The sequence below is a fragment of the Ranitomeya variabilis genome, chromosome 3 (genome assembly GCF_051348905.1).
Source record: "Ranitomeya variabilis isolate aRanVar5 chromosome 3, aRanVar5.hap1, whole genome shotgun sequence".
In the NCBI taxonomy this organism is placed as follows: Eukaryota; Metazoa; Chordata; class Amphibia; order Anura; family Dendrobatidae; genus Ranitomeya; species Ranitomeya variabilis.
In genome coordinates, this window is record NC_135234.1 from 261,941,874 (window position 1) to 261,954,361 (window position 12,488).

Here is a 12,488-nt window from a genome sequence, read left to right on the forward strand (position 1 = left end):
GGTCAACCCAGTTACCACAGCCCTATGAGCTGGATTTTTGTATCTTGCAGACTTACACGTTCCTCTGAGACCCTGTCCACTGGGGTCATAACAATTATATAGTCATTACAAACAGAGTGATCTCTTTCAAGTGTTTATTTCTGGTAATGTTGATGATTATGGCTTACAGCCAATAAAAACCCAAAACTCATTATCTCAGTAAATTGGAATGCTTTATAACACCAGCTTGAAAAATGATTTTAACCCCTTAATGACCAGAGCTTTTTTCAGTTGTGTGTTTCAGTTTTTCGCTCCCTTCCATTCCAGAGCCATAACTTTTTTATTTTTCCATCAATAAGGCCATGTGGGGGCTTATTTTTTATGAGATGAGTTGCACTTTTGAACGACATCATTGGTTTTACCATGTCATGTACTAGAAAATGGCAAGTGCGGTGAAATTGCAAAAAAAGGGCAATCCCAAACTTGCTAAAACTGACCTGTTATTATGATTCTCCAGGTCATTACGAGTTTATAGACACCAAATATGTCTAGGTCCTTTTTTATCTAAGCGGTAAAAAAATTCCAAACTTTGCTAAAAAAAGTCACCGGAGCACACATTTCCAGCCAGGCGGACTATTCCGTCCGATGGCAGAAAGGGGTTAAAATCTGAAATGTTATCCTAATAAAATGTATGTTCAGTAAATGTACTCAATACTTGGTCAGGGCTCCTTTTGCATCAATTACTGCATCAATGTGGTGTGGCATGGAGGTGATTAGCCTGTCGCACTGCTGAGATGTTATGGAAGCCCAGGTTGCTTTGATAGCAGCCTTCAGCTCGTCTGCATTGTTGGGTCTGGTGTCTCTTATCTTCCTCTTGACAATGCCCCATTGATTCTCTATGGGGTTAAATCAGGTGAGTTTGCTGGCAAATCAAACACAGTGATACTGTTGTTTTTAAACCAGGTATTAGTACTTTTGGCAGTGTGGATTGGTGCCAAGTCCTGCTGGAGAATGAAATTTCCATCTGCAAAAAGCTTGTCAGCAGAAGGAAGCATGAAGTGCTCTAAAATTTCCTGGTAGACAGCTGTGCTGACCTTGGTCTTGATAAAACACAGTGGACCTGCACCAGCAGATGACATGAATCGCCAAACCATCATTGATTGTGTAAACGTCACAACAGACCTCAAGCACCTTGGATTGTGTTTCTCCCCACTCTTCCTTCAGACTCTGGGATAGTGCAAAATTTACTTTCATCTGAAAAAACACCTTGGACCACTGAGAAACAGTCCAGTTCTTTTTCTTCTTGGCCCAGCTGGTGTTGTCTATTGGTCATGAGTGGCTTGACACAAGGAATGTGACACTTCTAGCCCATGTCCTAGATACGTCTGTGTGTAGTGGCTCTTGAATCAATGACTCCAGCAGCAGTCCACTCCTTGTGAATGTTCCCCAAATTTTTGAATGGCCTTTCCTTAACAATCATTTCAAGCCTGCGGATATCCCGGTTGTTTGTGCAGCTTTTTCTTCCACACTTTTTCTTTCCACTCCACTTTCCATTAGTATGCTTGGATATAGCACTCTGTGAACAGCCAGCTTCTTTAGCAATGACCTTTTTTGGCTTACCCTCCTTGTGGAGTGTGTCAATTACTGCCTTCTGGACATCTGTCAAGTCAGAAGTCTTCCCCATGATTGTGGAGCCTACTAAAACAGATTAAGGGACCTTTTTAAACACTAATGCTATGTGCACACGTCAGGATTATTTGCAGAAAATTCCTGAAAACCGGACTTTTTACGCAGGAAATTCGCATGCGCTTTTCTCGCTTTTTCCTCGCTATTTTTGTGCATTTTATGTGCGGATTTTTCGCGTTTTTTTCCGGAGCTTCTCAATGCATTAAATAGCTGGAAATCCGCGAAAAATCCGCAAAATTAATGAACATGCTGCGTTTTTTCCACGAAGCATTTTATTTCTGGAAAAAAACGCAACATATGCTCAAAAATTGCGAATTGCATTCTATTTAATAGGATGCTTAATGAATGCGTTTTTTTCGCGGTTTTATCGTGTCTTTATAGCGAAAAAACGCGGAAAAAATGTGGAAAATCTGGAACGTGTGCACACAGCCTTAGGAAGCTTTTGCAGGTGTGTTTTGTTAATTATTCTAATTTACTCAAATACTGACTTTTCGGTTTTCATTGGCTGTAAGCATAATCATCAACATTACCAGAAATAAACATTTGAAATAGATCACTCTGTTTGTAATGACTATATAATGCATGAATTTCACTTTTTGTATTGAATAACTGAACTAACTTAACTTTTTGATGATATATTAATTTTGTGAGAAGCACCTGTATATTAGTGTTGTGCCTTATTGGCTACAGCTGGCACTGTCCCTTGTTACATAGCACCCTCTCTAGCTACATATGGCGCTGTCCCATATTATGCAGCATCCTCTCTAGCCATGTATGGTGCCATCCCTTTTTTGTAGCATCATCTCTAGCTATGTACCGCATCGTGCCTTATTATGTAGCGTCCTTTCTAGCTACATATTGTCATGATTCATTTTGGGATTCTTGACAGCTTTGGTTCTGCTATAATTTAAATGTAGCTTTTTTTCTTTCAGGCCAGCAAGGGTTAATGTGTTTCCTTGCCGGCAGCAGCTTTGTTGCTAGTCAGCTGATGTAGGTGGTGACCACTTATACCATCCTTTAAAAAGTCACATGACCCATCAGCGGACTGTCAGTGATAGAGTAATCTATGATGACTAGCCTGGAATAAAGAGATCTCTGGTTTCAGTGGTGAATCTGCTGTTTTCATAGAGTTTGTGGTCCTGGTCCCTAATCCTCTGCTGTGTGGAGCTTTACAGTGGGGCCAGTGTTCAGTATTAATTCCCCTTTCTCTGTCTGTCTTGTTGTTGTCCCTCTCCCTGTGTTTTTCACCATCTGCAGAGGTAAGGCTAGCATCTGGACTTGGCACATGACAGCGGCGGGGGAAGGACCCACTTAGGGGATTAGGGGAGTTTAGGGACAGGCACAGGTTGGAGTTTAGGCGGTGTCCCATCCCTTGTTCCTTTTAGAGCCTTCCTCACCCAATTCCATCCCATTTTTGGTATATGTTGTGTGGTCCGCTGGACTTAACCATGTCAATCGTGACACATATTACACTGTCCCTTATTACATAGCATCCTCTATATCTATGTATGGTGCTGTCCCTTATTATGTTGCATCCTCTCTAGGTATGTCAGACTGGCTGGCTTGTCTCAGTGCTGCTGCAAGTGATTGACAGGTCTCTCGCATAGCAAAATATCTCTCAATCAGCTCTAGAAGCACTGGGAAGATGCAGCCTGGAGTGACGCTGGACAATTCTGGTCTCTAACTGTGATACCCGGCCAGAACTTTATGCATATCTAAGGGGAAAAAAATCAAAACCTACAGAGTCCTATGAGAAAAAGTGATTGCCCCCTTGCAATGAGTCTTTTAGAATGCTCTGGAGGAATTTTGACATACTCATCTTAGCAGAATTGTTGTAATTCATCCACATTGGAGAGTTTACAAGCACGAACGCCTTTTTAAAGTCATGCCACTGCATCGCAATCAGATTAAGGTCAGGACTTTGACTAGACCACTCCAAAGTCTTAATTTTGTTTTTCTTAAGTCATTCAGAGGTGTACTTGATGGTGTATTTTGGATCATTGTTCTGCTGCCTAGCCCAAATGTGCTTTAGCTTCATGTCACGAACAGATTTTATAAAATTCTCCTTCAGGATTTTTGGTAGAGAGCAGAATTCATGGTTCCATTTACCACAGCAATTATTCCAGGTCCTGAAGCAGCAGAACAGCCCCAGACATCAGACTACCACCACCATATTTTACTGTTGGCATGATGTTCCTTTTCATAAATGCGGTGTTACTTTTAGGCCAGATGCAATGGGACATACACGTTCCGAAAAGTTCAACTTTTGCCTCGTCAGGCCACAGAATTTTCTCCCAAAAGTCTTGGGGATTATCAAGAGGTCTTCTGGCAAAACTGAGAAGAGCCTTTATGTTCTTATTGCTCAGCAGTGGTTTTCATCTTAAAACTCTGTCATGCATGCATTGACTTGTAGGATTGCTACCTTCCAATAGGTGGCACTAGAGTTCTAGCTCTCTTCCTCTCTGAAGAGACAATTTGCATAATTAGCATATTACCCAGAGGAGCATTGCGGCTTTAAGTCTCCTCATCTCGGTATACTTAGCATGTCGATCTCCGCAAGGAGAAACATTACTTTTTGGATAACGGTCTGACGCCTCTCACACAGCCAAACCGCTTTGCACTGAGAAGGGGCAGTACCCCAAAACACAGTGTCTGCAAATTGAGATTCTGGTTTGGCTATTATCCTAAGTCATGTGACAAGGCTCGTTAAAGGGTCAACATTGACTTGTAGGATTGCTACCTTCCAATAGGTGGCACTAGAGATCTAGCTCTCTTCTCTGAAGAGACAATTTGCATAATTAGCATTTTTGACAAGTCGGTTTCCTATGGTGGAGTCATGATAACTAACCTTAACTGAGGCAAGTGAGGCCTGTAGTTGTTTAGAAGTTGTTGTGGAGTCTTTTGTGACCTCTTGGATGAGTCAAGACTGCACTCTTGGGGTATTTATTGGTCAGCAGGCCACTTTTGAAACAGTTGAACAATGTTCCATGTTTTCACTATTTGTGGATAATGGATCTCACTGTGGTTTGCTGGTGTCCAAAAGCTTGAAAAATGGCTTTATAACCTTTTCCAGATTTATAGATCTCAATTGCTTTGTTTCTCATTTGTCCCAGAATTTCTTTGGATCACAACATGGTGTCTAGATTTTGAGGATCTTTTGGTCTACTTGACTTTGTCATTTAAGTTATTTTTTGATTGAGAACAGGTGTAGCAGTAATCAGGCCTGTGTATTGCTAGAGAATTTGAAAGAAGCTTCCCAAAGATGTGATAAACCACAGTTAATTTATGTTCTTTAAGAGGGAGGGGGGATCACTTTTTCACACAAGGCCCTGTAGGTTTGGATTTCTTTTTCCCTTAATAATAAAGACCTTAATTTAAAACCTGCATTTTGTGTTTATTTGTGTTATCTTCATTTAATATTTACATTTGTTTGATGATCTGAAACATTTAAGTGTGATAAACATGCAAAAGAATAGGAAATCAGGAAGGAGGCAAACACTTTTTCACACAACTGTACCTGGCTGCAATTGTGCAGCCAGGATCTGATTTATTCTCGCCATGGTTTGGGCATCAGTGATCAAATGACAGGTTCCTTTAAATAGGGTTATGCAATGAAAGTGGTATTCTTCTGCTAAGATGTTCACCTATTAGGAAAAAGTATGTAACCCATTGCGTTTAGAAGACTACAAATGGAAGAAGCATGTGCGAATTGACTTCACATATATGTGAGTCTCTTCATTTCTGTCTATTGGAGTCAAGTTAAGCCCTATTATTATTATTATTATTATTATTTAATATAGCACCATTTATTCCATGGCGCTTAACATGCGAAAAAGGTATACATAATAAAAACAAGTACAATAATCTTAAACAATAGAAGTCACAACTGTTAGAGGAGGAGAGAGGACCTTGCTTGCGAGGCTCAAAATCTACAAGCAATGGGTGTGGATACAGTGGGTGAGGGTAGAGCTGGTCTTGCAGCAGTTTGGTGGATCATCGGCTATTGCAGGTTGTAGGCTTGTCGGTAGAGGTATAACCAACAGAGGTAGTGAAGTCACAACATGATCCAAAATAAAATGGATATATAATTTTATTAATGTATCAAGCAAGGATATTCCATAAATATCACATAAAATATGAGTAAATATAACCAGAATAAACACATATATAATTAGCAACAGAGATGAACCAACACCTCTGCTGCACATGGACTAGAATAAGCCAGGAACTGTTGTGATTTTGCTTTTTGCTCCCTCTAGTGGTCATTAGTGATTTGACTCTGGAGCGTCTGTCTTTTTCTATATCCTCACCTGGGCCGTTAGTTCAGGGGCGTTGCTATATAAGCTCCCTGGACCTTCAGTTCAATGCCTGGCATCGTTGAAATCAGAGCTAATCTGTTGTGCTCTTGTCCTCTGATCCTGGTTCCTGTTTTCCAAGCTAAGTCTGCTTCTTTGCTTTTTGCTTTTGTTTTGTTTGGTATTTTTGTCCAGCTTGTTCCTATCTGTATCCTGACCTTTGCTGGAAGCTCTAGGGGGCTGGTGTTCTCCCCCCGGACCGTTAGACGGTTCGGGGGTTCTTGAATCTCCAGCGTGGATTTTTATAGGGTTTTTGTTGACCAGATAAGTTATCTTGCTATTAGTAAGCTGGCCTCTCTTTGCTGAACCTAGTTCATTTCTGTGTTTGTCATTTCCTCTTACCTCACCGTTATTATTTGTGGGGGGCTTGTATCTTGCTTTGGGGTCCCTTTCTCTGGAGGCAAGGGAGGTCTTTGTTTTCTTCTCCTAGGGGTAGTTAGATTCTCCGGCTGGCGCGTGTCATCTAGCGATCACCGTAGGCATGATCCCCGGCTACTTCTAGTGTTGGCGTTAGGAGTAGCTATTTGGTCAACCCAGTTACCACAGCCCTATGAGCTGGATTTTTGTATCTTGCAGACTTACACGTTCCTCTGAGACCCTGTCCACTGGGGTCATAACAGGAACAGAGACAGAATATAGATAGTGACTTGTCCAAATACTAAACCACATTAGTGTAGTACAAATATAGTATCATGAAATAAGATCCCATGAATGTGGATTAATATAGCCGCTAAGTATAATCACACATGAAGGGGCATGAACATATAAAGCATAACTAAATCCTACCCATATAGGTATAAATGGGCTCTATTATAAAGAACATGCTCAAATATGAATAGACATATTACCTGCGGCCATTATAGTAAAAGGATAGCGGTCACACTATAACACCTCGACGCGCGTTTCGCTGGCACCGCAGCTTCATCAGGAGGTAGCCCATATTGTATATGGCATCTATCTGTATAGTGATAGTAATTACCTAATTGTCTGCACCTGTAGCGGCGCGTACCCAGCATGTTGTCGCTCAGTAGTGAGAGCGGCGCTCACGGATCGCGTCTTCCGGCCACATGATCCGGTCAGCTGACCAGACCGGTTGCCAAGTTAACGCGATGCCTAAATAGAGCACCGGCCCCCACCAAACAACAGCGCATGCACGGGACGCGCACCGGTCTGCATATATCAAAACATTTAACAGGTAAAGAGACCCAGAGACTAGCAATACAAGAATGGACATGAGCTGTCATTGTCTTAATCCATCACAATACGTATAACTAAGAGGCATGTTACAAACTGAATACATATTTACAACCTACAATCCTCACCCATAACCACATAATTAAGAATAATTATATGCAGTGCACAAGTATAAAAAACATAATATACATAAATACATATAATGTGTGAACTTGTGAGTTACAAAAAGAATAAAAATACAAATAAGGTAAACATATAATTAACACAACTAAAAATTGTGAAACATATATAAATATATATCCCTAGCCCAACATGACTAATCTATATAAATGGTGATATAGCATCACCATGTGTATATTAAAGTGCAATAAGTGCATTATTAACATTATTATGGGGTGCGGGTATAATAGAAAAGGATAACATCAATATGGCCACATTTGTAACATTAAACATATCACATAATAATTTATTACAACAAATCAATTCGCTGATTCTTGTCCGAGCGACCGACATATTACAGGCCACTGCATTCACCTTAAATCCAGCACTTATTCAATATATCTTTAGTTCTGGGAGCCAAAACCAGTAAATGGAGACCTATATAACTAGATGACCTAATTCAAATTAAAATACACAAATAACAAACATAAGAATAAAAACAGACAACATTAAATGCTAAAATTCACGCCATAAACTAGATAAAGGATATGAAGCTTAACATTTCATTCAGACCATTTGGTATAAGGGTATTCAGGGATACAATCCATTTGGTCTCCCTTTTCAGTAACTCTTTTTGATAATTACCCCCTCTAATGCCTAACTGAACTCTATCTATGCCTATAACTTTGAGTCCTCTAGGGTCACTGTTGTGACAGGCCTTAAAGTGCCTAGGGACTGTTTTAGGCGTTGTAGCATCTTGTACTTGAGCGGCATTTTTGATGTCTCTGACATGTTCTAATACCCTGACTCTCAATTGGCGCGTAGTCATGCCGATATAAATTTGGCCACAAGGGCAAGATGCAAAATAAACAACCATATCTGTTTTACATGTAATGTGATGAGTAATTACAAAAGTTCGAGACTGGTCACTATTGTAGAACGTAAATGTATGCTCTATAAATTTGCAGGCTGAACAATTGCCACATTTAAAACAGCCCCATTGTGGACCCTTTCTCTGAGAAAAAGGTGAATTATGAGGCGCCACATAGTGGCTACGAGTTAGAATGTCTTTAAGATTTTTTGATCGTCTACACGTAATAGATGGAGTTAAAGGGAGATATTTGGCTAGATCTCTATCTACCCTCAAGACTGACCAATGTTTCTTGAATATTTGTAAAATTTCTGTTCATCTAGAATTGAAATCAGTAATTAATCTCACTTGTTGTTCCGATTGTTGTGGAATTTTTGTCTTTTTCATCAGGAGTTGATTTCTAGATGTAAACTTAGCACGTCGATACCCCTCTCGAATGTTTTTATAGTTATAACCACGTTGTTTAAGATTGTGTCTCAGTATCTGTGCCTGGTTTTCAAATCTCGTATCATCAGAACAGATACGTTTCATCCGCAAAAATTGCCCCACCGGGACGGACCTAATAGTCTGTGGGTGAAAATCTATTGTCACCAACTTCAATAAAGATGTCCAAAAACTCCACACAACGTTTACTGTATTTCTAAGTCAGATTAATATTGAGCAAATTGTTGTTTAGACCACTGAGGAATGAGATCAAATGGTCTTCAGTTCCTTGCCAGATAAACAGTATGTCATCAATATATCTAGACCATGAGATCACGGCAGCGAAGTCCTCCAAATTATAGACCACCTCTTTCCCACAGCCCCAGGAACAAGTTAGCATGTCGTAAGAGGTAGGTCTTCAGGTTCCTTTTGAAGGTTTCCATGGTAGGTGAGAGTCTGATATGTTGGGGTAGAGTTTCAGAGTAGGGGGGATGTGCAGGAGAAATATTGCATGCTATTGTGGGAAGAGGAGATAAAAGGGGAGTAGATCTTGTGAGGATAGGAGGTTGTGTGCAGGTAAGTACCGGGAGACTAGGTCACAGATGTATGGAGGAGACAGGTTGTGGATGGCTTTGTATGCCATAGTTAGGGTTTTGAACTGGAGTCTCTGGGTAAAGAAGAGCCAGAGAAGAGATTGACAGAGAGGAGAGGCTTGGGAATAGCAGGGGGATAAGTGTATTAGTCGGGCAGCAGAGTTTAAAATAGATTGGAGGGGTGCAAGAGTTTTAGAAGGGAGGCCACAAAACAGGAGGTTGCAGTAGTCAAGTAGTCAAGGCAGGAAATCATGAGTGCATGGACTAGGGTTTTTGAAGATTCTTGGATGAGGAATGTACGGATCCGGTAAATATTTTTGAATTTGGCAAGAAGTGGAAAGGGCTTGGATATGTAGTTTGAAGGAAAGATCAGAGTCAAGGATTACCCCAAAGCCACAAGCAATGTGGGACTGGGGAGAGTGAGCAGTCATTTACCTTAATGGATAGGACTGTTCGGGGGCGAGTGAGAAATAGCGAACAGACATTGTGGGATTCTGGTAAGTAGTTAGGTGATATCGGGTCCAGAGAGGTAGATCTGTGTGTCATCAGCATAGAGGTGATACTGAAAGCTGTGAGATTCTATGAGCTGTCCCAGGCCGAAGGTGTAAATGGAGAAGAGCAGGGGACCTAGGACTGAACCTTATGGGACACCAACAGATAGAGGGCGAGGTGAGGAGGAGGGGTGTGAGTGGGAGACACTGAATGTATGGTTTGTTAGGTATGACGAGATCCAAGATGGGGCCAAGTCTGTGATGCCAAGAGAATAGAGGGTCTGTAGTAATAAGGAATTGTCCACTGTGTCAAAAGCACAGCGGTTAGTAAGTCATTGGTGACTTTAATCAAGGCAGTTTCAGTGGAGTGATGCGGTCAAAAGCCAGATTGTAAGCAGTCTAAGAGGGAGCAAGAGAAGTGGGAGGACAGTTTTAGATGGATGTGTTATTCCATTAGTTTTGAGGCATAGGGGAGAAGTGAAATGATACAGATGCAGAGGATGGGTCAAGAGAGGGCTTTTTGAGGATAAGTGTGATTGAGGCATGTTTGAAGCATGAGTCCAATTCAATCTCCTCTTTTTTTTTTACTAAGTGGTAGTATATTGGGTATGGCAATTTTTTTTTTTGAAGGTGTAGCACTCTAGAATCTCAAGTCAAAAAAAGGCTATATTTAGAATCTCTCTTTGTGACATACAATCATCTTTATATAAAATGTATCACTATATAATTTTAGATTTAATGTCCTTAATTCTAGCCTTGAACTGTGTTTTTGTAATGGTTGCCCTTGCATATTTAATATCACCCTACCTTTACCAGATTTTATATTTCCAACATGTTTTTCAGTGTTCCCTATCCAATATCCAGGTGCATTTATTTTTATGCCAAAATTATGTTTTTATTTTTTATCACTGTATTCACTTGTACAGTTTTCACACTGATAGCTGGAATTCCTACTCTATAAACTGCTATCGCAACCTCTGGGCATTGCTGAGACAGACGGAGACATGAGGAAGATGCTGCTTTGGGCGGGTAACTATCAATAATGTTAGTTGAATGTCCATTGATTGTTTACACATCAGGTTCGTTACATTGATGCATACCATACTTATTCTCCAGCATCTCTGCAATTATGCATGATCTGAGTTTTGAGGATTTATGATTGATTTAATCATGTAATTTGTTGCCATTATATGAAATTAAGTTTATGTGTTTTCTATGATACAGGTCTATTCCTGCTGCTGCATGTTCAGCTGGGTAAGATATTAGCTTATTTGCTCTAGATATCAAAAAAAGGCCAAAACAAAAAGTAAATAAGCAACATAATATAGTGGAAGAACAAGAAAATAGTATTAGCAAGAAATTGTAGGAGGAAGCAGGATTTTGAACTGTATTTTAGATATGTTACTGCTGACGAAGGAATTTGTAATTCAGCCATTCTTGACATATGACGAGCTGGTACATCATTTGTCCAGTCTTTATTTTTGATGCAGGCTCAGTAGTTGGTCCCAGCAGCTAGTGGCTGTGTCCTACAGCCATAATCTGCCTCTAACATCAGTGAGAACAATGGATTTCTGTCCACCTATAACTTCTTAAATATTACTTGCAGAGTATTAACCTAGATTTGAATCACTCTCTTTTTCCTGACTAGAAAAAAAATCAACATATTTGGTATCACCACATCCATAAATGTGTGATCTACCAAAACCTAAAATGGATTAACCAAACCGGTTAATGCTGGCAGATAAAAAAAATCAGACAGAATTTCAGGGGTTTTATTCGGTCACTGGAACATTGCAATAAACAGTGATTCAAATTATATAAGTACCCCAAAATGGTATGAACTAAAACAAAGCTCTCCACAGAAAAAGCCTTCACACACTTCCATCAAATGAAAAATCTAAAATTTAATGGGTCTCTGAACATGGCAACACATTCAACCTTTTTTTTTATTCATTTCTGATTTTTTTTTCTCCATTTAGATAAAAAAGCTATACTATTTTGGTGTTTCTGTAATTGTAGTATAGAAAATGTTTCAGCACAGCCTGCATGGGAGGTGCACAAATATAGGTTCCCAAACCTTAATACGTGAAATAATTTATAATTGGCACACTCCAGAAATGTGATGCAAAGGGGAATATTTAATGTACATACAGTAGTCACAAACGTTTCGGTCCGCGTGGACCTTCATCAGTGTGCTACAGGGACAAAAAACAATATATAATGTGCATAAACATAGATACAAAGGGAAAAACATAATCTAAATAAAGAAACTAAAATTATATACATCAGGGAGAACAAAAAGGTCATACTTATTATTGAAATACAATCATATAAGAATACCTGCAACATAAAGAGCTGAATAAATGGAGCTTAAGTGAATATTGCAGGACCTTGTAAGGCCACGAAGCTCATATGGACAGGAGTGCGATGTAACTTTAGTGGAGGTGTGCAGAGAAGGTATTGGGGTATAGTAGGTAAATGACAACATACCTAGATATATAGCTGAGATGATGTAATGGGCCCCAATACAGTTAGTCTGAGGAGAAAACAGGGAGTGATGCAATAACTAGGTGAACGGTAACAATAGGTTGGGAGGGCCAGACTAGTACATACCAACTGGAGAGTGTTGAGGAAAACACTACATGATGTGGCAGTCTGTAGAGAGATATAGCGATAGTAAGTAACAGTGCTTGTATCACATGTATGTGACATGGCGTGCCCTGTGCAACAAAAGACT

The 12,488-nt window shown here is 40.0% G+C and overlaps 1 protein-coding gene across 2 annotated transcripts in view; it reads left to right on the forward strand.

Moving 5' to 3' along the window:
* Window positions 1-9,110: 9,110 nt before the first annotated feature.
* LOC143815808 (acidic mammalian chitinase-like) overlaps window positions 9,111-12,488 on the forward strand; it is a 36,222-nt gene continuing 32,844 nt past the window's right edge. Inside the window, exons 1-2 of one of the 2 annotated variants that reach the window (XM_077295424.1) lie at window positions 9,111-10,780; window positions 10,976-11,005. In XM_077295424.1, the coding sequence (XP_077151539.1) occupies window positions 10,756-10,780; window positions 10,976-11,005 (55 nt within the window). In that variant the 5' untranslated portion in view covers window positions 9,111-10,755. Of the gene's footprint in view, window positions 10,781-10,894; window positions 11,006-12,488 lie in introns of those variants that run through there. The other variant, XM_077295422.1, reaches the window with a different exon arrangement.